The sequence below is a fragment of the Perna viridis genome, chromosome 6 (genome assembly GCF_037379345.1).
Source record: "Perna viridis isolate PV_CMFRI_1.1 ecotype Kerala chromosome 6, ASM3737934v1, whole genome shotgun sequence".
NCBI lineage: Eukaryota > Metazoa > Mollusca > Bivalvia > Mytilida > Mytilidae > Perna > Perna viridis.
In genome coordinates, this window is record NC_142450.1 from 47331687 (window position 1) to 47359486 (window position 27800).

The following is a 27800-nucleotide window of genomic DNA, read 5'->3' on the forward strand; positions in this document are numbered from 1 at the left end:
ATTTTCTTCTACTCTCTAAATGAAAACTCAAGTCAGCAAAAACGTTTTGGTGACTTGAAGCTTTTTATTCTGGTTGTGAATATTTACGGAAAGGGAAGATAGGATATTAAAAGACTGGGAACCAGTGTGGATATTGGAAGTTTTCAATGTGGAGACTCCCGCAAATTATATATTCGAAACAGCTGATAACTGAAACTACCACTTTAGTATGGACACTGGATCATCTGTGTCAAAAGTAATGTGAAATGTTTAAATAATGGAATTATCGAAAGATTTGTTTTTTTGTCAGTTTAAAAAGTCTGTAACTTTTCCTGTTTTCCACAAATCTATTTTACACTTACAAAATGTAGTTACAACTTACAGGATGTCAGGATGTGCGGCACAAAACACTACAGTACACGAAAGGACATCTATCATTTAACATGGTGGTACCTTAATGAAAAGAGGTTAATATACTGTACCATAATAAACAAAGATATCATCACAAAATTTCATCTTTTTGTGCAGGCCTTTTTTTTCAGAATATCGAAAGCTTTAGTCATTCTTGTGTGAGAAAATATTTCAGATAATCTGTTGTTTACAGCATCGTGGAAAGGCATTAAATAAAACTTAAATGTACATTTCATATGAATAAAGCACTATTATGCATGCATGTTTTCAAGACAATCCAAATAGCATACCTGAGATTTGATGAAAAAACTCCAGCCTTTAAGAATCCTCAAAAATAGAAAGCCTTTTACACCGGCTCTTATACTTAATCAGGGACTATATATACTTTACATATGTAATTTTACATGTAAATGTTTTTAATATTGAAAAAATGCTGATTCGGCAGGGCCACCTTTACTAGAAACACAACTCTAGCATAGTGTAGATATAAATATTTTGAAATAAGTATATTTCCCTTGTGTTGCCTTGTGAGATTCTATTTTTAGCACAATTTCAACTCCAGACAATTTTATCTCATTATTTCATAGTTACATGTAGTATTGGTCTCTGAGGAGTTCATTGGTAGCAAAAATGATATTTTCTAAATAATTAATATTGCCAACAAAATATAGTGACACAAGTACTGTTTTTTTTTTTTTTTTTAATACAGTATTTGGCCAATTGGGGAAACAGAATTGCGATAAGGTGACTTGTGTTTCCATAGAAGAGCGTCTTTAGGGTCAGAGTCATAGCAAAACTATATTGACTGCGTCAGAAAAGTAATGATGTCCCTGAACACAATTCAAAGATATTGTTTGGATAGCTTGAATAACCGAAAACCTTGGTATTAACGGAAAACCAGGTGTGTATACCTGAAAACCTCAATAAAACTGTTTTTTGGGTAGTATAATTGCTTACTTTGTTATTTAAACGTACATGTACTTGAAGGTTTTTCATAAAAAAAAATTAGTTATTCATTTAATTATTTCAACACTTTCTAGCTACCCAATATAAGTATAATGATATGGCGTCAGTACTTAGAAATTAATCACAGTGTTCTAGGATTCCTATTTCCCGTTACTCGGGGCAATTGAAATTTGGGTCAGGGAAAGTTAGGTACTTAGTTACACTTTCCCGAGGCAAGTGGAGAACTTCATATGCTGTAAAGATTTGTTCTGTTAGGAAAGCGGTCATTGACTGTGGGAAAGTTGATTTTGTATGGATTTTTCCCAAGGAAACCTCAATTTTTGAAAAATCCTAAAACACTGAATCATGTATCTTTCGCAAGCCATATTGATGATTAGAAAGTTGGAAAGTGTTGTAATATGCATTAATAACTATATGCATGGTAGGAAACTCATTAAAATTCTAGCCAGTCCTGAATACAATTTTTCAATATACTTACTATATGGCTATATAGATTTTTGCTAAATTTAGCCAGTTCTGCCAAAAACAACCAGTCTCGGACTGGCAGGTAGGCTACTATTTCTAACTCTGCTGTTTGTTTCATAAATAAAACTTAGTTAATGTATATTTAAATAAAGTAAGAAGCAATTATACCATGAAAAAAACATACTTATTGAGGTTTTCAGATAAAACAGGAAGATTATTTGAGGGACAGAAATAATGTAAAATTTTATAAGTCTTGCTGGTATGATTATTAATTACACATGTGCATGCCAGTCATTATTTATCTTTAATTTTCAGGGATGTTTTGCTTATAAAGGAAAGAAGAAAAGGGTAAACCCAGGTATTGCATACAAGTCATTATCATATATTCTCCAATTTAAATACAATTGTATCAGTATTCTTTTATTTTCTCAGTGAAGATTGAAAAAAAGTAACAAGTAATGTCCACTTTCTGTTTTAATGTGTTGCAGCACATGCTTCTGCCTCTCAGATTTTTCAGCAAGCTTCTTGCGATGACATGACATGCCTTTTTATGTAAGAGAATGTTTTACTATGTATAAATTGCTTGTTTTCTATCCTTTGGCAGCTGACTATTTTAAAGCCTGTGAATATTCATCCTCCTATAGACCTAGACAGTCTATCTGTGATCAAACTTGGGAAGACATTGATCAAGAAATACAGGTCAGTTGATATTTGTTTTAATGTTTTAATGTTCCTCTTACTGTAGATACAAAATGTACACATTTTACAAATACTTTTATGACTATCATGCAGTGCTTAAATTTAGTCTTGTATAAAGTAAGTATCAATTCACTGCATTTTATATTTAATTGTTATTATTCTCTGCTGTTGTTTTCTAAACACAAGAAAAAAGAAGGATTATTTGGCCAAATCAGTTTGGTTGCTGGCTTGTCACTGATTTTGGCGAATCAAATCATGCTCTCCCATTACATATATGTATGATTAAAAGAGCCTGCTGATGTTTAGATGGGTGGATATGGGAGAAATATATTACAAACTTAATCATTAGGTAATTATTGATATAATGACAACCACATAGAGTATCCCAATTTTCACATTGCCTTTTTTTCTGTAGATTTTGCGGTCTGATTTGAATTCCAAGATATTTGATGATTTACTAGCCTTTACTAGCAAATGTCATGGTCATTTTCACCTGAGTGAAGATCAGAATCACACAGACTCGTTAGTAACTGAAATACCTACTGCAGCTTTAGTAACAGGTCAGTTGGCAATAAATAAATTCTGGTGAAAATTAATCAAGTTCCTATAATATGATCTTTTGTATCAGCTTCTGTCCAATTAAAAGCCCCTCCCCCCACCCATCACCCCCATGTTCATTTGTACATGTATATCAAATCAGATTATGTACATTGGTAACTTGTATTGGCTTCTGTTACATGATAAGTTCCTTTACATGTATGTATATATTAGATTTTGTACAATGATAAGTTCCCTTGTATTGGCTTATTTTACATGATGAGTTCCCTTGTACATTTATATTAAATGCAAGTTCTCTTGAATTGGCTTCTGTCTCATAATAAGTTACCTAACATTTTGATATTAAAGATTCTGTTCTATTACATGTATTTGTATCTTAGGCACTATATATTTCTCTTACTTTCCAATGATAGGTTCCCTTATTTGTATGCTGTTATTTGATTGTATAGATCTTGTGTTGGTTTCTGTGCATTTCTCATCTGTGTAAATTTATCGTCAGACACTTGCGTTAACCAAACACAATTTTCTGGAAATGTTCTGTACTGCTGATTTTCCTGAAATCTTTGAAGGTCTGAAGTAAAATCTGTCAATGGCTGATATAGTTAATACCACATGTATGTTATGTGTATGTTTGGCATACAGTCATAGAATGTATAAAATCTAGGTTAACTGACTATGTGCCTGTTAATTGTTCATTATAAAATTTAAGCAGGGTTAGTTGTATTTTAAATAGGTGTGAACACTCCAGACCATGGTGTAATGTTTTCAACATTGGTGGAACTTCTCCATGAAAGAGTTTCTCCATTGGTGGCCATATTAAAGTCAAAAGATTGTAATAAAGTCAAGAATGTTCTCACAAAAACCTTAGGCCAGTTACTACAGAATCCTGATTTGGTAAGTATTTATAGGCCAGTTACTACAGAGCCCTGATTTGGTAAGTATTTATAGGCCAGTTACTACAGAGCCCTGATTTGGTAAGTATTTATAGGCCAGTTACTACAGAACCCTGATTTGGTAAGTATTTATAGGCCAGTTACTACAGAGCCCTGAGTTGGCAAGTATTTATAGGCCAGTTACTACAGAACCCTGAGTTGGCAAGTATTTATAGGCCAGTTACTACAGAACCCTGAGTTGGCAAGCGTTTATAGGCCAGTTACTACAGAACTCTGAGTTGGCAAGTGTTTATAGGCTAGTTAATACAGAACCCTGTTTAGTGTATTTTAATTATTCTCCTGTTCAAAGTTTTATGGAAATAAATATAAGTTTATACCTCATGCAGCAATAGGATGTGAAGTATAAACAGTTTGACTGGTTACTGGTTAATCAGAATTTAGTCATTTGGAGAGTACTGATGGCCTCCCAATGACTAAAAAAACATTGCACAAAGGCTCAGAATGTGTTATTTGCTGTTATGGAGGATGCAATTTTTCTTCAGTAGTTCTTTGTTCTCAAAGTTTATTTCAGTTTTCACACTAAGACGGAATATGATAATCTATTAACTGTATTCCCATAAATGTCCTTTAAGATTAATGACATCTTGTTGATACTAAAATCTTAACGTGGATATATGTATATTGCAGTTCTCGGAAGATGAGGATGAGACAGTTACCAGTACCAAGAGTCTTCCATGTACACTGTCTACATTGGCTTCATGGTATAGGCATAAATTTAAGGTGAATATGATTATTGAAGAAGTAACTTAAGTTTTGAACTGTTAAAATGGTAGGGTGTTTAAAACTTTCAAAAAGAGGTTGGGGTGTTTAAACAATGCTGTATCAGAGATTTATGATTCATGCCTCAATGTTGATTAATACATATTAATTTCTATTGGACAAATACTGCTGTCTTGCTTGTGCTTGTCCTAGACTATCAATGAAGGACAGTTTTTAAAAGTTATTTAGAATACTAAAAAGTGGAGAGATGAGTTACCAGTGCATTTATATCAACTATTTATTTCATTCAGTTTCTTTACTATTTCAGCCAAAACAACATCATAGTCCCACCAAGAAAAGAAAATCAGTTTCAGAGTATCAGCAATACCCACCTATCATTATAGTCTTCCAGGATATAGAGAGCTGGATACCTCATGTACTGCAGGATTTCATCACAGTTTGCAGGTATTGTTGCAGTGCATTCATAATAGTAAATACAAAAGGATCACAGTGCAAATTCATGAGAAATACCCTCACCTAAGTTCACCTCCAAATTTTATTGGGTTTCACTTTGTGTGTTGCCCTTTTAGGGTTCTTTGAGTTGTCTTGTCAAACAATTTCCCTGTATTTGTATCTGCAGTATTGGTACTTTTATCTATAAAACTCAGTATATAAATATTTATTCAATTTTCACAATTTCTGACTGGCGTGACCAAAAGTGTTCCAGTCACTAGAGACTTTTGCTCTCTTCAAATGGCTGATTTGAATACAGTTGTAATGTCATGGCAACCAGGTTTTTTTTTTTATTATTTATACCATTAGGCATAAATACAAAATTAATGTAGCTCAGTTTTTATAGGTGCCAAAAATTAGTTTGGTATGGAGATAAAACAGAATCACATTTTGTGTCAAACTATATTTCTTCACTCTTATTGGTTGAATTTTTAATTTTTAAACCCTCGGCAAGTCTCCAGCTTTAACTTTGAAATTTAATAATCTTGATTGTAGAAATACCAATTAACAGTGCAACAGGTTAAATCTCTTCTCTAAAAGACCAATGTCAATGAAACCACTTCAATAAAATACATGTACTTGTATGGTCTGGATGATACATGTACTATCCAAATATATGGTGGTCTTCTATGAATTTCTCTATAATAGATTTGAGAGGATGATTGTATCATTAGATTAGAAATGCTTTTCATTTTCATGTATATTGATGTTCTTCGTTCAACATCAGGCTTTGTTCTATGTATAAAATACCATAATGACAGTACTAATATCATTTTTTTTTACTTCTTTGTAATGAAAGTTTGAGGTACCAGTATATACATGTAGGGATTACTCTGTATATGTACTTTATTAGCCATTGAATGAAAGTTGACGATACATCAATTTAAACTTAGGTTTGGCATCAGATTTGTTTGATAGAAGATAATATTGCTCAATGCTCTGAAAAGACATCTAAGAGGTTTACATGTTGTAAGTGGGTGATCATTCAGTGGGCTAACTAAATTTGTTTTTTTTTTGTTTTGTTATCAGTAACTACATCCAACAGCTACCTATTGTGTTTGTGTTTGGTATAGCCACATCAGTTGCAGCAGTGCATAGATTATTACCCAATGCTGTCTCTTCTATGTTGTGTATGGAGAAATTCCAGGCTCCTCCATCCACAGAGTATCTTACACTTGTTATAAACCAGGTTGGTATAATTTACATCACATTTCTCAGGAATCAGGTTAGTTTACCTTAAATGGTTTCAGATGGTTTCAGATAGTGCTTTATAACCATTATTAAAAATTTACTAATATTAAGATTTGTTTTGAAGTGACTCTAGAACTTTACACCTCATAGTTGGAAAGTTCTTCATCTTAAATTCCTTGTTAGTGAAAGCTGCTTCAAAAATGACTACTACTTTAATCATTGATTGAAGTGGTTATATACTCAACTAAGTTACCGCCAGTTCACAAATACAGAATATTTATTTAATTAACATTGTGGAAAAAATCGTTCCTTTAACAATCCTTATGTGTGCATACTGGGAAGAATCATAGGTCATGCAATGTAATTTCTAGAATCACCTATGGAAAACATACTGATTAGTACTCATAATTTTGTTTAATAGGTAGAATACACAAAAAAAAATACTGTCTTTGAAAATTAAAACATTTTACATTCCATTACAAGTGTACTTAATTGTGTTTACCAACATGGTATGATATGTAAGAATTACTGTCTGTCTGTCTTTCATGTTTTGACCTTTATACCAACTATTTTGATATTATGCCACATGTTAGGGAAAGATGATTAACGGATTAACACACAACACAGCCAATTGTCAGTTTTAGTTCAAATATAAAGACCCATCCCATCATTACATATTTATACATTTATAACTGCTATGAAATACATGTATATCTTCTTTTGAGGTTGACATGTATTCAGAGCCTTTGTCATTATATTATCCAATATGTGATCTATGACATACTTTGTAGATTATAATGACACCCAGATATCCATTCAAGTTGGGCCATAGAGTATTTCAGCTGCTTCTTGATATATTTCTCTACCATGACTTTTCTGTACTTAACTTTATTAAAGGATTACAGGTATGAATTGTTCAGTAGTTTTAGTTTCTGATAAGTCTGTTCAATTAATCACACATTCTTGTCCTAAAATGTATAAAATATCTGCCATATGCCTCTATCAAATAATCTGATATATTCAAAATAAGTCTTTATATAAAATGTGTTTTGTTTGTATCATCTAAATAAAAATGATAATAATTTATTCTAAGAGTAACAACTTGATATTCTGGCGACAAAGATTTTAAGTGAAATGTTCACGAATTCAGCAAACTTCTCCGAATAATTTCTGCAAGACTTTTGTGGTTCGATTAAATAAAAGTATAATGTTTGGTTACATTGGAAAGATTGAGGCTTTTGAAGAGAGTCTTGAATCATGGAAATCATATGTGGAAAGAGTTGAACAGTACTTTAAAGTGAACAAAATAGAAAATGATGTGAAAGTAGCTGCATTACTTAGTCTTATCGGAGGTAAAACTTATACCTTACTGAGAAACATGACTAGCCCAGAGAAACCCGTGGATAAAACATACATAGACCTTGTTAAGATTCTGGAAGATCATTTGTCTCCAGAGCCTCTTCAAATTGCAGAAAGACATCGATTTCGACAGCGTACCCAACAAGAAGGCGAAAATGTAAATGCCTACATGGCCGCACTATGGAAGTTAACTAAACATTGTGGATTTCAAGATTTAAACAATACTTTGAGAGACCAGTTAGTGTGTGGATTAAAGAACCAGCAAATCAAAAAGAGACTGTTGTCCGAAGCAGGCTTGACTCTTCAGAAAGCAATGGAAATTAAATTAGCAATGGAAACAGTCGTAAAAGATGCTGACGACCTGCGAACACGAGAAACAGTTGGACTAAATAAACTGAAATGCAATCAGTTGTTCAAACAAAGTTCTCAAAAACAAACAGGGTCCAAGTGTTATAGATGTAATGGATTTAATCATCGTGCAAACAAGTACGGATTCATAGATGCAACTTGCTTCAAGTGTAAAAAGAAGGGTCATATTCAGAAGGCTTGCAAGTCCACTGAGAGACAATATGGAAACCAGTTCATGCGATACGCGAAGATGACTTAACTCATGAACTTGACAATCTCGGCATCAACACAGTTAGAGATAAAAGTGTAAACCCTATCTGGATTGAACCTATTGTCGGTGGAAAGTCAATTAAGATGGAATTAGACACTGGTTCCACACTATCAGTAATATCTGAGCATGATTTTCATGAAATATATGGATCTAAAGTGCCTTTGGAGGACACCAAGGTGACATTACAGACATATTCCGGTGAAATTTCATAACCATTAAGATATGCTAAAGTAGCAGTGCAGTACAATGATCAGAAATTTTCACTAAAACTGTACATTTTGAAAGCTGGTTGTCACCCGCTATTTGGTCATGAATGGCTCCAATCAATTCAACTAGACTGGAAATCGCTTAAATCGTTGAATAAGATCGTCAATTTGACACCGCCAAGGTCGTTGGAACAAATGCTGAAAGCATACCAGACCGTATTTGATGAAGGACTAGGTAAAGTGAAAGGTATGACAGCTAAGTTTAATTTCAAACCAGACAGTTGCCCAAAAAGTTCCTTACCTCTTGAAACCGAAAATTGAACAGGATTTACGAAATCTTGAAGAAAAAGGAATTACCAAATCAGTGAAAAATAGTGAGTGGGCAACACCAATTGTCTCGGTAATAAAGAAAGATGGAAAAACTGTTTGTATTTGTGGTGACTTTAAGGTCACAGTGAACCCCCAACTTGCAGTGGATCAATATATCCGTTACCTAAAATTGAAGATATCTTTGTATCATTAGCAGGGAGGACAAAGTTTTCGAAAATCGATTTACGAAATGCATACCTGCAGTTGGAGGTCGATGAAAATCATCAGAAATACCTCACAATAAGCACAAGCTTGGGATTATTCCGCAATTTGGCAGTGCACAATTGATCAAATTCTATGTGGATTAAGTAGTGTTCAATGCATCCTTGATGACATGATAGTCACAGGTGAAACTGAGGAGCAACATCTTGCTAACCTTGAGAATGTGTTGAAACGATTAAGTGAATATAATCTAAGAGCCAATCTTGATAAGTGTCAATTTTTCAAAGAGAGTGTGGAATATTGTGGTCACGTTATAGATTCAAGGGGATTGCATAAAATGTCAGATAAAGTTGAATCAGTGCTAAACACTCCAACACCTGAGAATACTACTAAGCTAATAGCTTTCCTTGGATTGATAAATTATTATCACCGATTCTTACCTAACATTTCAACAGTGGTTAAAACGTTAACTCGACTGCTTGAAAAAGATAGAAAATGGAGCTGGGATAAGCAATGTGAGTCTGCATTTCTCGAAGCGGAAAAGTTAGTGATATCCGACTTAGTACTATGTCATCATGATCCAAAGAAAGCGATCCGTCTTGCTTGCGATGCTTTGCCATGCTTTGCCATTCGGTGTTGGAGCCGCCCTTTCACATATGGGAGATGAAACTGAGCGTCCGATAGCATTTGCATTTCGTATGCTGACAAAATTTGTGCAAAACCGTTCTCAAATTGACAAAGAAGCGACTGCAATCATTTTGGGAGTCAATAAATTCCATACATACTTATTTGGTAGACATTTTACATTGATAACTGATCATATGCCTCTTGTGTCTGTTTTCAACCCTAAAAAGGGCATTTCATCAACTACAGTTTCCCGACTTCAGCGTTTTGCACTATTTCTTACTGGCTATGATTATGATATTGAATACAAAAACACTTAACTTCACCAGAATGCTGATGGGTTTGTCGCAACTGACGTATAAAAATTCAGAGGACACTAAAGATGCCGTGGATTTGTTCTACACTGAACAAATAGAACAAGCTCCGATTAATAGTGCAGCCGTGCGAAGAGAAACCAATCAAGAAACTGTATTAAGTAGAGTGTATGAGTTCATTATGACAGGATGGACAAAACCAGACGAAAAGTCAAGCATATTATACACGTCGTGACGAGCTTACTGTGCACCAAGGATGTATACTATGGGGAGTATGTGTCGTTATTCCGGTTCAACTTAGAAAGGAAGTGTTGGAATTACTACATTCAGGATACCCTGGTGTTGTAAAAATGAAAGCTATTGCAAGAAGCTATGTATGGTGGCCAGGGATAGATGCCAATATTGAACATTTAGCTAAACAATGTAAAGGATGCCAGATGTTCACAAAGAATCCACAAGCTGTGCCATTGCACCCGAGGGAATGGCCTACCACACCGTATGAAAGAATACACATTGACTTTGCAGGACCTTTTATGAACACTATGTTTCTAGTAATAGTCGATGCACATTCTAAGTGGCCTGGGGTGTTTATAATGAAATCAACTTAGTCGAAACAAACAATTGAAATCTTAAGAAAAGTATTTTCCAGAAACTGAATTCCAAAGCAAATTGTCAGCGATAATGGTCCACAATTTGTGTCAGATGAATTTCGAAAATTTGTTTTATCAAATGGTATTAAACACCATTGCTGCACATCGTATCACCCCGCTACCAACGGATTGGCTGAAAGGTTCATTTAAACTATGAAACAAAGTTTGTGTGCCATGTCGTCTCAATCAGTTTCACTAAATGTAAAATTGGCTCACTTTCTGATAACTTACCAAAACACGTCACACAGCACAACAAATAAAACATCACAGATATATGAGTACATTTACCTGTTACACCCTGCTCCAGTTTCTAATGATTTGTTCCTGAAAAAGATATACCAAAAATATTCAGTAGTGAAAAAACATCTGTTAATGTACTTTTGCTGGAAAAATCTCAGTTTAAAAGAAACTATGTATGGTATTATTCTTATTAGATTAACTATTACTTACATATTTTTTTTTTCAGTTTTGTATTCTAGACCATTTTTTCTCCTTCCCATGCAGTCGTATATTCTGTTGTCATGATGACCTACATTCCACTACGAAGGGACTTAATCATCAAGATATAGAATCTATCAGAATGACCCCTTCTTTTATGAGGTTAGATGTAGTTTTTTATACAGGTTATACCAAGCCAGGTTATGCAAAATAACCTGGTTTGCTCAAAGAAGGCCAACCAACCAATTAGAAGCTTGTTACAAATCAAATTAAATTATATATACATAGACTTGAAACATGTATTGACATAAATTATTATTATAATGTATATATGTTTATGCTGACAACTTTAAAAGTAATATTTGGCTTTATTCTTGTGTTATGTAAACTCAGACTACTTGTACTAACATGTATTTTTTGTCCTTTTTATATATAATTGTCGCATGACTTTAATTTTTTATCACTAGGCAGTGACTGATTTTTGAATAGCATATTAAATGTGTGTATATGTTTCATTCGATTTGTGACATTTTTTAAGTTATTATTTTATTATGAATCAAAATTACAATAATTTACTAGTTCTTTTTCTAAAAAGAGCAGTGAGAATTTCAACCTATCATTATAGATGAAAATGGCAATGATAATTTTTTTCATAGAAAACAAAATTATGCTTATTGTAATGCTGAATTGAATTAGCTCATCTTGTATGTTTGAATGTTTCAAGACTTTCCAAATGCTTATTTTTCATCACTAATAAGCACTGGTAATTAATTGATTTGGACCTTTTATTTTCTTACAGATTTGTTGAAGGCTGTCAACCTCAGCAACAGATTGATCTCTTAGAAAATGATGATTATACAAAGGTTTGGTTTTTGATAATTGTCCATTCAAAAAAATAACTGTTCAGCTGTTGCATAGACTTGGTTTATATTTATATTGAAGTACCAATCAATATAAAATTCAGACACTGCCAGTGAGAGAGGTGACTCAAGGTGCCAAAAAAACACCAAATAAATGATTTTTTTTTTTTTTATCTACCATATTTTCCAGACTATAAGTCGACATGGAGTATAAATCGAATTGCCCAATTTTGACCAAAATCTACGAATAAAACATACTTAAGTTGAAGGTCAGACGTGTGCATTTATATCATAGGTGTCAGCGGTTAAGCAGTTTATTTTCAATAGCATATTATTCCAGTGATGTTACTGAGTTTAATTTTTCTGAATTAAATTAATATGTGTTTTTGTTAAAGTGTACTTTGTACGTGAGTTCAATTATTTTTATTGAATGGCATGTCAATGGCTCTGAAGCCTTAGATCATCATGTGTACGAAATTGTAAACATGTCAAATGTGGGCAGCCATGTGTGAAATAAGTGGGAAATTTGTTTGATGAATTGGTCATAATTACGAGCGGTAATTAATAAACAATATTACCTGGTATTACGAAATAAAGTAAAAAATAATTGTTACCTGCAAATTTGGTTGCAATTAGCCACGTCGATAACACTTAAACAAATTATAATTTGCGCCACGTGTGAATGTGTTACAACATACCATAACTGGTATAAATTTGCATATTGAAGGACCAATAACTCCAGAACATTCAATAATGTCTTTCCAGTTAAAGGAGTTTCGTTAATTTATCTTCTAGAGTTGTTTTAACGGTTTCAAATTTTCAGAGTTTTTATTAATATCGTCGTATTCATTCATAAAGGATGGCGGCAATGATCAATAATACTCGAAGTCAGTCGCTGGTTTGACTGAGTGACGATTTCGTTGATTGCAGTTTACCAAAAATTTTGAATTAAAGCAATCAAAATTGAACTAAACAAATCTAAAGAAATGCTTTGTAGATAAACATTTTTCCTTGAAAAATCCTTATTTAAGTCAAAGTAGATGATATGTCATGGCTGACACTTTGCTGAAAAAAATATTGACTCATAGTCTGGAAATACGGTACTTTGCCATACTATTACCTCACCTGGCCGATTTTTCCTCTGACGCGACTTGAGCAATTAGAACCAAACTTATATGAATGTTCCTTAGGGTATTCTGCATAGAACTGATGTTGGGATTTTTAATCTGTCAGAAAACATGGCCACTTTTACTAGAAATAGACCATAGCAATCAGACAGAAGTTTTCTCATATATATGTATCTCTATACCTTTAAGTTTGGCCACATTCTTTCAATTGATGAAATGATCCTTTTTATAAAGCCTACAAAAGTCTTCAAGGGATCAAAGTTGTCTGACAACTTCTTGTTAGAGTTATTACCCTTGAAAAGTGAAAAATGATGAGTTGTTCTACACTTTTCAGCCAGTATCTTGAAAACTATGATAGACAGAAAGAAACTTTCAATTGCAGAAGCAATCCTGATGATAAGTCTTACCAAAATCTTCGAGTCCAATTGTGGGACGACTCCTTGTTAGAGTTATAGAAAGGCAAAAATTTAACCAGGTGAGCGATTCTGGCTCCTGAAAGCCTCATATTATGTAACAGTAGTCTTTTACAAGTCAGTAGTTTGGGTAAAACCATACATTCTGATTCACCAAATCAACCAAATCATTAATGAGAACTCTTGCAACACCAATTTCATTTACAATCTATATTTTATGTCAATAGTGCAATTTTGTGTTTGTTTTTTTTTGGTTAATTAATGTTTCTGAATAAGAATAATAGGATGATTAATTGGATAGAGTGAATAACCAAATTTGATAATGAGTGCCAAAGAACACCTAGATTTAAAGAGTGTGCGGAACTTGTTCCGCTTATGAGTTAAATCTTTATGCGTTCTTGGCACATGTGATCATATTTTGGTTATTCATGAAAACCAAATTGATTATCCTATTTATAGATTTCCTCCATTATTCATTGCTTTTTCTCAACATGAATGTTTAATGTTGTGAATGGTGAATTTATATTCATGTTGTGACGTTTTAGCGGGAGGAAGTTAGAGAGTGAAATTACCAAATTTATTTCACATGATGAATTATTGAAACTTATTACGCTGTGATCATTCAGTAAAGCACTGCTGTTTATATAATAAATAAGAATAGATTTGGTGGGTTTTGGCATGAATCTTCTCCTGTTGTATATTTAGAAAGACTGCTACTTAAAATGTTAAATGGTATTTTAGAGGAAAAATCTGACTGTTTGTTTTGTTAACTGATTCAGTTATCACTTCGTTGTATATGTATGGAGCTTCGTTAGATACTCCTCGAGTTTTAGTTGGCTCAAGTAAGAATTAATAACCTTGGCACTATTATGTTTTTTAAACAACTGCTTCCTTATTTCTTAGCAGCATTAATAAAACTTTTTCTTGTCCACTGTTACAGAAAGAGATAGAGAGACTAATACAAGATATTTATGAGTACCATGAGTTATTATTTCCAGTGCTGAGATGTTTACACTGTATGGTTGCCAAACTTCCCAAACATCCTCTTGGAAAACAGGTATTAGTAACAATGTCCCAGTATTATATTATAATAATTCTATCACATTAAGTTATTGTCATTACCCCATCCATTTAACAATAATTGTGTAAAATATATTACTTTTTGATAGAAATTTTATATTCTGTGGATAATATTTCACATTTAAGTTTTGGGGAGTGATAAAAATTTCTCCCTTTTTGAATATTTCTATCTCCCACTTTGTTTTAACTGCTAAGACTGCCAAGATTATTTTATGACTACATGTATTAAGTCTTTCTAAGTTATTTTTTAAACATTGACCAGCTCCAAAGATACTATAGTTTTTCCAATGTGAGTTTATGGTCATTGAATATTCATTGAGTTAATTTTAAAAATACTAACTTAAATTTGTCATGTATAAAACCATATCTGCTCAATAGATCTAATGTCGTGAATTGTATAAAATATCTACCAGTGAATTTTAAGTATAGACTCTCACATGTAAACTGCAGGATCTGATGTTAAAGATTGTGTCAATAGCTAGAACAAAATTACCATTCAGACAATTGAAAGTGAAGTTACATATTTTTAGATCACCTGGCCGAAGGCCATCACTTGGTGTCCGTTGTCGTTGTTGATGTGGACAAATTCTTAAAAATCTTCTCCTCTGAAACTACTGGATTGACAGGTTTTAAACTTGGCATGATTGTTCCTTAGGGTGTTCTGCACAAAATTACCGTTAGGATTATTGATTCATGAAAAAACATGACCACTGTTACTTAAAAATAGAACATAGGGATTGCAGTTTTTTGCAAATAACTCAAAAACTGTTGCCTTTAGCAAATTTCTGGTAGGGTTATATTGTTCAGCATCATGAGACGGACGTATGCCAAAATTTTCAAAACAATTGGTCAACTGATGTAGGAGTTGCAGCCCCTAAAACAGTTTTTTTTTGCTGTTTTCGCATGTGCAACTTTGAAAATCTTCTTCTCAAAATCCATTGCACAGAATTCAATGAAAGTATATGTTCCTTAGGGTATCCCACACAAATTGACAGTTGGGATTGTTGATTCATGAAAAACATGGCAGCTATTACTAAAAATAGAACATAGGGGTCAGATGGCAGTTTTTTTGCAAATAACTAAAAAACCGTTGCCTTTAGTAAATTTCTGGCATAGGGTAAAATTGTTAAGCATCATGAGAAGGACCCATGCCAAAATTTTGCAAAACCATTCATTGACTAATGTAGGTGTTATGACCCCTGAAACAGTCTTTTGTTGTTTTTTTTTTTTTTTTCACATAAACAACTCTGAAAATCTTCTTCTCTAAAACCATTTAAGATCATTGAATGAAAATAAGCATAATAGTTCTTTGGTGTATTGTACTCAAAATGACTGTTGTGATTTTTAATCCATGAATAGATATGGCTGCCTATACTAAAAATGGAACTTAGGGGTCATAATACAGGTTTTTGAAAAAAATTTAAAAATTGTTGCCTTTAGCAAAATTCTGGTTCAGGTCATGAAAATGCTATGAATGATTTTAGTTGATTTTAACTAAGCCTGTCTCATTCCTCAAGTTTTTCAAATAAGCAAATGGTTAATCAGGTGAGAGATTCAGGCTCTCTTGAGCCTCTAGTTTAACATGCATTAACTTCAGGACAACCTGGCTCTTTAGGACAAAGTTCTTGAAAAGTTAATATTATGACCTGAACTGCGGTATAGTCCATGGACATTTTTGCCATATATTTCTGCAAGGTAGGACTTCAGTTAGACAAAAGAATTTTACTAGCAGAAGTGTATATTGGCATGCAGTCAGGCCTAAAAAAATCATGTGGTTCTGGTAAAAAGTAGGCTCTTTCGATAGGTTTTTTCCCTTTTTTTTTTAAATTTATAGATTTGCAGGACATGGAAACCTACTAGTTTAGCTGCCTCTACTATTACACCACTGAATACTGAACATGTTGTAGCCATGGCCATATTGTTCTTTTTTTTATGAATTTTGAACCTCTGCATCGGAGAGCAAGGCGATTCTAGTAAGAAATCAATGACAGAAAATCTGTAATTTTAGGGGTTTTTTTTTGTTTTGACGCCATAAAAAAATTAGAGTTGGCAGGGAAAAAATTGAGTCAGTTGGGTTACCATAAACACAGAATTTTTTAGGCCTTAAATCGAAAGAATCTACATATTATGAATGAATCATTTGTCATCCACCCAGTTAATTTGTATACCATGTAATATTTTATGATATTTAAGTTATAATATTATTAATCATATTTTATATTCCAGTTAAGAGAAGTATATTCACTGACCCTTGGCAGTTTCATCTGTGATTCAGAGTCCTACAAAGATGCTGTAGAACTCTTAAGGTAAAATTTGCTTTAGGGAACTTATTTATTACATCATATTGCTGGCTTTGTTTTTCATTTGAAATGAGATGAGGTTATGAAAATTGTAATGAACTTTAAAAGAAGTGAAATGACTGACCAGTGAAATGGAATGAAGTCACAATTTTTCAGAAATCTGTTAAAAATATAAAGTTTTTTGCTTGATCAATGTAAAGTTCTTATTGTATAGATTGCAGTGTTTTATTTAATGTTCCCAGTGTAATAAATTTCGATAATTCACACAGAGAAATAAATTTGTTAATTTCACTCTCACGCTTTCTCCTGCCAAAAAGTCACGACTGATATCAGTCCACCAATCACAGAATTTAAAATTCATGTTGAAAATATCGATAAATTATAAAGAAAATCTATATAATAACAAAGGACTCAGACCTTTTTGAACTGATTTTTAGGTGTGTTTAATTTTGTAATTTTTTACACTGGCCAGATTTTAGTGGGAGGGTTGTGATCATGCCAAAGTACATTAACTCCACCACATTTTTGTGCCTGTCCCAAGTCAGGAATTTCTGGCCTCTGTATGTCATGTTTCATTCTCACCTTTAGTTTATATTTAAATTACTTGAGTACATAGGGGCAACTCTTTTGCTGTACCTGTGTATAATGATGTTTTTGGGCCAGCTGCAGCCTCCCCTGTAGTTGGAGAGTTTCTTCTTCATTCATTGAAGACCAATGGGTGGCCTTTAGCTGATGCTTTCATCCCAGTGGGGTTGTTGTCTCTCTGACATATTCACCATACCTATTTTCTTTATATTTGTGTGATTTTAACTGTGTTGGTAGTGTGGTTATTTTCATGGTAGAAATTTCCCACTTTTCGTCCTTTTCTGACTACTCATTTCCAAGTTATGAGATTTTTCACACACCCTCAAAAGCAGGGATAATTGGTCACCAGGATCCTTAAGGTATTTACTTGATAAAATATTTGTCAATTATATAGGGTGCAAAATATGGCTACTGTTGCTATTTTTAGACCACAGGGGTCAAGTCATGTGCTGTTTGTTTCACTGTATTTTTGTTTTTTTATAGAATGATGTCTAAAGATGATTTGACAGATTTGATGAAGGCCAGTATAGAAGTGATAGGATCAGATGTTTCTAGTGATATATCTACAGTTGGTGAGGAAATCAAGGTCTTAATGCAAAGATTTGATACACTACATGGTAAATATATTAACACCAAGTCTACCATAGAACCATGCATTATGTGCTACAAGGGAATCTTCAAACCAGGATGAAACTTCGTGATTATTGAAACCTTAGTTATATAAGAATTCACCAAAAATATTTCACCTAGAATCTTTCTCTGTAAAGAGCAATGGAGTTTATTAGACAGGGAACCAGTTTTTCAGAACTGTAAATTAGATTTTTCAGGTTTTTTGACAATATTGAAATTGAAAAATAGAGAACAGGATACAAATCAAGTGCATAAATCTTTTATTATCACTGAGTTTGATTGTAAAATAGATATAACACATAATTAAACTGAAGAATAAAGTTTAAGGAGTAGTCTAGCAAAGAGAGATAATTATATATCCTTTTTTTTTTTTGGGGGGGGGGGGAATGCAACACATTTTTAAAAAGGTGATAAAATCTCATCCATTGTTGACAGCAGATAAAACTACATGGTACTGCAAAGTTAAGGTATAGTACAAACTAATTTAAGAATAAAAAAAAAAGTGGGCACTCTTGTTACTGTATATCTAACACAGACATGAAAATGATGAAATTTTGTGTTTTTCAGACGATAAAAAACACATCATTTCATCATTAAACAAAATACAAATCATACAAATCACTAAATATCATTGACCTAGCATAAGGGGTTCATGTTTAAATGAACTTGTAAGAAAACTTAATGTAAAGTTTGTGATGCCATCCCTGTTGTCAGCGTTGACAAAAAAAAGCAAAACCCATGTTTCGCCTTCCACATCTTCTGTCGCAGGCAAGACCAAAATTAAAGGAATTTGTAAAGGTGCTGCATCACTTGTTTTCCAATCTCATATGTGTTCATTATTATGTTAACATATTCTTTCTTTAATAAGATAATGTTTACGCTAAAATTAAAGCAGACAATAGGGGTTGCCCATGTACACCAAAGTTGGCAGCTTTTGTCTGCCAGGTATAAAGTTATCATGGGGTGACAATTTCCATAACAGATCTATTACTTCATTGTAACAGGTAGTTGGAATTAAGTTAAAATTAACTCACAAACAAGTACACAAATGAAAGAGGAGAAATGAAGTCCATTACATTTTGATAAAAACAGACCTTTTTTTCTAAATAAGAAATTGACATGTACAATGTACATCCTTAACATACATGTATGTGTAAAAATCCATATTTGTACTTTGTTTTGTTTTTTCTTTAATATTTTTGTCTACAAAAAAAATTTCAAGGACAACAGACCAATGCACTGACAGACAGACAAGGTGAAAACTGTAGGACAAAGCATCCTTGGTGTGGGGTCCTAAATGATGCAAAAATGTATAAACTTTTATAACACCAGTCAAGTCAATTATGCTTTTGTGATTGTGACATTTCAATTATCTACTGGTACATGAAATTTGTCAAGGTCTGTAGACAAAATCTTATCAGTTAAGTGTGACAAGTTCTCCTGTTTTTCTAAACTCTATTTTAGATAAAACATTCCTTAGTTCCAGGTCATTTACATTGTCAATTTCTTCTTCTACAAAATCTGCAACACTGGGGATGTCCTGCCTTGAATGTTGCCTAAATGTAAAATTTGCAAACAATCTTTTAATTTGGCTAACAGATAGTCATTCATGTGGGGAAAACTGTTTTGATCCATTATCCCCTCTTTGCTTCCTTAACCTCTCACAAATATCATCATATGGGCGCTTCCTTGTTCTTTTACCTTCATCATAAATGGTTTTCAAGAAAGTTTTCACTTTGGGAGAAAACCAAATTGTTCAACAGGTTTTCTTTAAAGCCCATCCTTCATCAACAGCATTTTCTGTGAAACATGAGACACAAGATTGTTCAATTACTGTCTTGTATTCACTACCAATTGTGTTGCATTTGTCAACCCACATTTGTTTTATTTTTATTTTTTAAATGTGTCATGCCAAAAATAAAAAAAAATGAGGTCCCTTAGAAGTTTTAAGATTTTAATGGATGCAAGTTTAAAGGATATTTAAAAAAGGTCAATTAAGGTAATTTTTTAGTCAGTTGCTATGGAAACAGGATCATGAGATGGAATTTTTCTGGGTTGAATATTGAAGAATAGTTTCTACTGTTTGTATAGAATAATACAAATCAAGTGAAAATACAATTTTCATTGCACAATTATGGGATCAAAGTATGTCATATTTCAACAAAATAAGCTGAAAAAAGTTTGGGAAATCTTGTCATTCTAAAGATGGTGCTGTAGCATCTTTACTAAGAGCACAAAAACAAAAAAACTCTGGATTTTATGCTCATATCCATCTTAATATAAACAAAATTTCAATAAAAGCCATTGACTTGTCATGTGGACCCATTTGTAATGCTTTTGCATGGTTTTATGGTAGACTGAGTGTTAATTAATCCTGTCTATGAAACAATTCACGTAATATTACAAACATGCTTGGTTTGTTTGTTTGTTGGGGTTTAACGTCCAAGCAGCAATATTTCAGCTATATTCAGACAAAAAACATGCTTGGTTACTATTGATATATAGGTGTTACCTGTATAAGGGCGAAATTTAATATATTGGCATTTTTAAAAATAACCATGCCTTTTACACTTCTATATTAACTAGGAATTATTTTTTTATTCGTAACTTTATAAAACTTGTTGTGAGCTGTAGACACTTATTTTTGTTAAAGATACGAAACTAGCTAGATCTATACTCTGTATTACTGGTTGCCAACTGGGATTTTATCTCACATACTTATGTTATCAATTTAGGTTACCAGTATACTCTATTCCCTGTCAGACTGAAAACGGCTCTCAGTGCTTCTAATGTCAAGGGTTGAATTTGTATTGATTACTAGTACAATGAAGTATGAGGTCCTCTATAAAGATGACAATGTCTATTATGTACATTTTATGTTAAGTGACATCACAATTAATAAAATATTAAAAAAAGAAAAAAAAACATGTCGAGCATGAGATTTATTTTTTTTTTTTTTTTTTGTATGAACAGCTTAAAATAGATATAACATGCTAAAAATGTCAGAAAATAAGGAGCTTTACAGAAATATGGTTTTGACTCATAGAACTGTATATTTTATGGCATTGATTTTGTACATTTAAAGAGGTCCCAGAAGAAGATGATACAGAAAGCACTGATGTGTCAACATTACAATTGGAGAAAACTGACCTTCATAACCTAAGGAAGGTATGTAGTGTTTAAAGGAATGGTGTTGTGTTGACAGAAGGTGATCCAATTATAGTTTAATCTTTGTCTTCTGGGCAGACCATTTGCCATGCCTTCAGCTTGAGTTTTCTGAGAATCAATCCACTAGGAACATAGGACAAAATTTCTATTGCAGGTGTATTTAATGAAGGAATATGCCAAGTATGCAAAAGGGTGTGGCTGTAGTATTTCTGTGAATAAATTGATTGTGTAGGACATGCAACTCAGTGTTGCCAAGCTGTCTTGAGTACTCAAACATTTAACCAAACTAGAAGTTGGATATATCTCATGACTCAATACTTTACTAAAAGAACCTTATTGTAAATATGTATGGATACATATACTTTTACAGTGTATTTGTACATTAATATGTACTTATGAGATGATTAATCACCATGCAACATTTTACTTATGTCATTTAACTACTACTTCAAATATTTTTGAATGATTGCTTTTATTGACTTTGGTTTACAAATAAATCTGTTAAATTATTTTTATAAATAGAAGTTAATAGAAGCTGGGAAGAAGAACAAGAAACTATCACCTTATGAGAAGTTAAGACAAGAAGTTGTAGATTTCTATGACAAGGTGTTCAGGTTTGTATACATGTATATTGTAGCTAAATATTGTAAATCAAAGTATTCTGTGAGATTTGGTAGTTTAAGGGTCTACAACTGAATATGTGAACCTTAATGTATACATGTACCTGTTCCAGATTTAGTAGAGTTGCATTGCATTTTTTTGCCATCACTTGGTGGCTGTCGTCTGTTGTTAACTTTTCTTTAAAAATCTTCTACTCTGAAATCACTTGATGGGTTATTACCAAATTGGTCACCAGGATCCTTCAGTTATTTACTTTATAAAATATTTGTCAATTATATGGATTGCAAAATATGGCTACTGTTGCTATTTTTAGACCACAGGGGTCAAGTCACCAATTTCTACATGTAGCTGAAAAATTGTAAAATATTTGCAATACCACAGAAGGAATGCTAGGATTGATGTAAGGGGTTATGACATTAAGTGTTTAGGAATTACAGGCCAAAAAACAATAGTTTTACTGATGTTCAGACAATTACTGGAGTAAAAGTGTACGGATCTCTTTGTACCATCAAAGGCATTAGGGGTTGTGAAATGAACTATTTAGGAAAAGTGATCTACATGCAAGCCTGATAATAACTTGAGTAAATGTGTACTGATCTCTAGAAGGTGTCATACCACCAAAGGTTAGCTGGGTTTGATATTAGGGGTTGTGACTTAAAGAGGAATTAGGTGCCAGAAGGGGCCATTTTTATTCTGGTTGAAGTCTTTATCCTGTGTCAAACGAAATTCATAGCTGTAACAAACTTGAATGGTGTGTCCACACTTGCCAACTGCTCAGGGTTTGACTTCTGGAGTTGTATCAAGCTGCACCGTACTGAATATTTTACTTTTACTGTCATCCCTTTCTTTTCTATCACACAGGTTACCCTTTGTTAAAAAACAGAAAAACTAGCAGTTATACCACCATGTAGGAAAAGGAACTCTTTCCTAAAATTAGAGGCTTGTATATGAATTGACATAATCATGTGTAATCTGTACTCTCAGAATTTCTAACTACTTAATATTGATCACTACAGGAAGTACCTCAGATGTCCGAAGTCTTTCCCTCTACATGAGGTGTTTTATTATGACTCAGCAGCTGATATAAAGCATCACTTGAACTCTGCTCCAAGGTCAGCAGTGCAGACAGCTCTTGCTAATCCTCATTCATATTTTCAGGTAGGTTCCAAAGATTTATCTTGTAAAATAGTGTCTTTTTTTTTTAATCACCATGGCAATCTTTCCATCATTTTGTCCACCTCTCTGAATGTCGTAATCTTGACTCTCAGTTGGTGGATTGATTTTGGTTTGTTCCTTTATCTTGATGGGGCATATATATTAAGTGGTTTGGTTGCTTTCTGAAATCTTTAGTGGTACTTTGTCATATTTCCCTACATGAAACAAGTGGGGGTATTCCAAGCACAACACATGCAACATGTTCTAATACCAGTAGATGATTACTTACCATAGGTGCTTGGTCAAAAACTGCTTTTTCTATTTGACCAATTTTTGCATGAGCTGTTGGAGTATGATTTTTTTGTACATTTAATATTTCATCTGTGATTTGAGACTTACAGCTACATGTATTAATGTTGTCCAGTTTTGTTTGCTACACCACACCTGTGGTGCAACTATTTGTCAGCTCTACATCACCAATAAAAAAAGGTTGGATTAGTTGACCTATAAGGTATGTGCTTGAACCCCTGTTGATTGACAAATTTTGTCTTCATGTTCTTAAGACTGTGAAAACAGTTTAAGTCCTGTGAATTTTTTTTATTTCGTCAATCAGTCAAGGAAATCAGTAATATTCATCTGTCAAATGCTGTTTATACCCCTTGTGTGAAAAGTGGCAGTTTATTCAGTAATCATGCTGGCTGTCCGTCCCCAGTCATAATTTGCAACTCCTCTCAAATCATTGAATGGAATTTGATGGAACCTGAACACAGTCTTTATCACATGATGCTATTGTTCACCTCATTCTTGTTTGTTTTTCCATCTGAATGATTTGTGGGGTTTCTTGATGCAAAGCATTGACTCTGTAATTGGTCAACCAAGAGGGTTACCATCTAATCTGCATGTCCTCTAAAACCACTAAATGGATTTTCAAACTTTCACTCATTCTGCTCATGATGCCATTGCACACCTCCTGTTATGTGTTTCCACCAGATCTAAATGACTTTTGGAGTTTCCTATATAATTTCCATTCCTCTTTTTAGTGTAAATGTTGTGAAGTACAGTCTGGAGTGATCAGTCCAACAATGCCTGATTTATGTATAGTATACAAGCTACACCTGGAATGTACACAGCTAATTAACCTGTTTGACTGGCTGCAGGTAAGCATCATCAATCAGAGTCAAATATTTCATGAGGTATGCTGTATTTTTTTTTTTATCTTGTCTTTTCGATAATTTAAATATTTCTTTATGTGTATGTTATATAGATATTTGTAGTGGAATGTTGAAGGTGTTTACCATCCTCTGCATAGTATGAACTATTTTATATTTTCCTCTCAAGGGATTTGGAATTTTTTTTTATTTCAACTTTGTAGATTGTAGTACATGTATACATAACAGACACTCTTTTTGGATGGAATGTTTTTATTTAATGTTTCATCGCGAAAATAGTTACCTTAATTGTTTTTTTTTTTTTTTTCTCTTCGAAAACAATGATGTGAAAGAATAAACTGCAATACAATTACTAAATTATTTAGTACATTGGGACTTTTCACTAGCACATTCCAATTTGTACTAAGTTATTGTTTGTTTGTTTTTATTATAATTGAATAACTCAAGTTAATATAGTAAATATGTCAAATTATGTATACCTGATGCTGTTGTAAAAAAAACTTCTGCATTTAAAGTTACATAATATATGAATGGAAATCAAGGAAATTCTCATTGATCACATGACCTAATTATATAAAACTATAAAACATGTTTATCTCAGCACTGTGAAACTATAGATACATACATTTAAGAAGATGCCGTTCTAATATTGGTTTGCAACATTCATTTATCACTTATTGTGAAATTTTATACTGATTTCTGTTTATATCTAAAAATACTCCAAGGTCAAGTTCTAGAGAAATTCAAGGTTGTGTATATATGTAGAATTATCTTCGTTTCAGGCATTTATTACAGTAGTTACGCAAGATGAAGATGAGGCAGAAAAGAAGAAAACAGTTGATAAAGTGTTGCAGTATCCTTTTATATTGAAAACTTGGTTGTGCAGTGAGAAGTTTTCCACAGAAGATATGAGGGCTTAATACTGTACAGTTTGTAGTGAGATATGAAGAAAAAAAGTCCATTCAAAAGAGGGTAAATCAAATAGACACTAAAATATTGATATTAAAATAACACTATTATCTAATGATCAAGGCTACTGAAGTACTAAAAAATGCCAGTCATTGTCTGCGTGAGTCTAATAATGTCTAAATATCCTGTCTGCCTGTCTCCTAATCGTTTATTGGAATTTAATTGACAGGTGTGTGTCAGTATTAGCCAATGTGCAGCCACCTGTGACTGTGATTTACCTGTAACTGATTAGTTGATTGCATAATTAGGTTAACACTAAACCATACACATGTAGCACCATTGCATAAACAAATGAATTATTATTATTATTATTATTTACAATATTTGTATAGCGCCAATCTAAACTACATTTACTCTAAGCGCTTTACAGCATATAAATGATATACAATACAAAGTATGTAGTACTCAACACCTAAAGCTATACAAAAGAAAGTAAAAATAAAAATATTATTCAGAATTGTAATTATATATCTTAGGTATAGAATTTGTAAAACAAAAAAAAAGAAAAGACGAACAAAAAAAAACTATGTAATTAAAACATAATTAAGTATTTAAAACATTATTTAAATAGTATAAAATGGCAAACATAAAAATATCTAGAAAATACATTATATATTAGTATTATATCATTTACATAAAATAAGAATTGAAAACAATAAAAAAAGAGTTACCATTTAAAAAATAAAAATCTAAAACATGACATTGCTATGTTAAAAATACCATTGATAAAATAGAACATCAATAAAACATAATAACGTCAAATTTTATGAAAGATCACTATAAGCTGTCTTTAAAAGATGCGTTTTCAATCTGGATTTAAAAATGTTAATATTGTCTAAAACTCGTAGTTCACCATGAAGATTGTTCCATAAAGTGGTGTCTTGTTGAACCGACGTTCATCATACGATTTTGTTTTTACTCTTGGCGTTTCAAGTGTCACAGAGTTGTCGGAGCGCAGTGATCTTGATGGGCGGAATAGAGTCAGAAGCTTGTGGAGATATGCTGGAGCTATACCATGCAGTGCTTTAAAAACATGTAAGATGAGTTTGTATTGACACTGGAATTGAACAGGTAACCAGTGTAGGTCAATTATCCCATGTGTTATGTGGTCATATTTCCTGCACCATGATATTAATCTGGCAGCAGCATTCTGAACTCTTTGAAGCTTGTTCAAGGCACGCCATATAATAGGGAGTTGCTGTAGTCCAATCTCAATGTTATGAGAGAACACACTAGAGTTTTGCAAGCACTGTCTGTAATGTAACAACGAATTCGGCCAATCTTTCTGATTTGAAGGAAGCATGACATAGATGCTGCGGAAATGTGTTGTTCCATGCTCAATGACTTGTCTAAGTGTACACCAAGGTTCCTTACACAAGTTGCATCTGACACTATCATATCATAAAGAGGTAGTTGATGCTTCTCAAACTCCTTGAGTTGATGTTTCAGAGCGAAAATAATTAATTCAGTCTTATCTTGGTTAAGCTCTAACAGATTGCTCTTCATCCATGAGCTGATATCGCCAATGCAAGCTTCAAGTCATTTGGATATTTCGGACCAGTTGTCAATTGGTTCAATTACTACATATATCTGTGAATCATCAGCGTAACAAAGATAAAGCATGTCATGTCGTCTGCAAATTTCCCCAATGGGCTTAGAAAACATACAATAAAGTCTTGGACCCAAAACAGACCCCTGTGGAACGCCAAAGTTCAATTTGATCAAGTTGGATTGGATGGCTCCCATGGATACTTGTTGAGTCTTTCTCTCTAAATAAGACTGAAACCATGAAAGAGCAGAGTTTGTTATGCCGAAGTCGTTATATTAGAATTGAATGGTCTATTGTGTCTAACGCTGCGGATAAGTCGAGCTTAATCATGACTGTACAGCAGTTTCTGTCAAGTGATTTGAAGTGACTTGGAGAATTTTTATGCATTTATTACTTAGTTTTTAAAATTAAGAGAAAGATTTACAAAAATTTACGTACCCCATCACTTTCCTGCTGATTGGTAATGAAAGCGTGTGCTGAAACTACAAATTAGTTTGATATAATGACCAACATGTGCTGTTAAAATTTTCTGAAAATAGCCTTGGAACTGATGAGGTCAACTTAATTTTTTATTTTTTTGCTATCAGCTATCATATAAGTTAGATATTGATATCCGGTTTGGGTACAAATGTGATCTATTTACTTTACTTTTAGTTTATTTAACTAGGATTTAAAATTGAATGAAGAATTGTATTCCTTATCTATGATTAGAGCAAGGTTTATCAGAGCAGTGTCAGAATTACAGTTCCTAGGATTTATCAAACCAACAAAGAGAAAAACAGACCATGTAGCCAGATTGACCTGGGGAGGATGTTAGACTGGAATATAGTCAGAATGGAACCAGTCTTAAGTTTCTATGCTTAATTTATTGATGAACTGAAAAACTTTGTGAGAATTATATGCCCTATATTGTTAAAATATGAAAAAATACTACAGTAAATGCTCAAAATATTGTAAATTATGTTTAAAATGATGCAATAAACAAAACCATGTTGTTTA

At 32.9% G+C, this 27800-nt stretch overlaps 1 protein-coding gene across 1 annotated transcript; it reads left to right on the forward strand.

Moving 5' to 3' along the window:
- Positions 1-99: 99 nt before the first annotated feature.
- Positions 100-27800, forward strand: LOC148615313 (origin recognition complex subunit 3-like). Its single transcript, XM_088590192.1, has 20 exons — positions 100-235; positions 2137-2179; positions 2426-2520; positions 2936-3080; positions 3812-3972; positions 4659-4751; positions 5059-5195; positions 6273-6432; positions 7226-7339; positions 11204-11337; positions 11975-12038; positions 14516-14632; positions 16882-16961; positions 18024-18157; positions 21256-21338; positions 21861-21952; positions 22976-23117; positions 24155-24271; positions 25066-25136; positions 27513-27800. Exons 1-20 carry the CDS (start codon positions 209-211, stop codon positions 27616-27618), a joined length of 2115 nt encoding a protein of 704 aa, XP_088446318.1. The 5' UTR covers positions 100-208; the 3' UTR covers positions 27619-27800.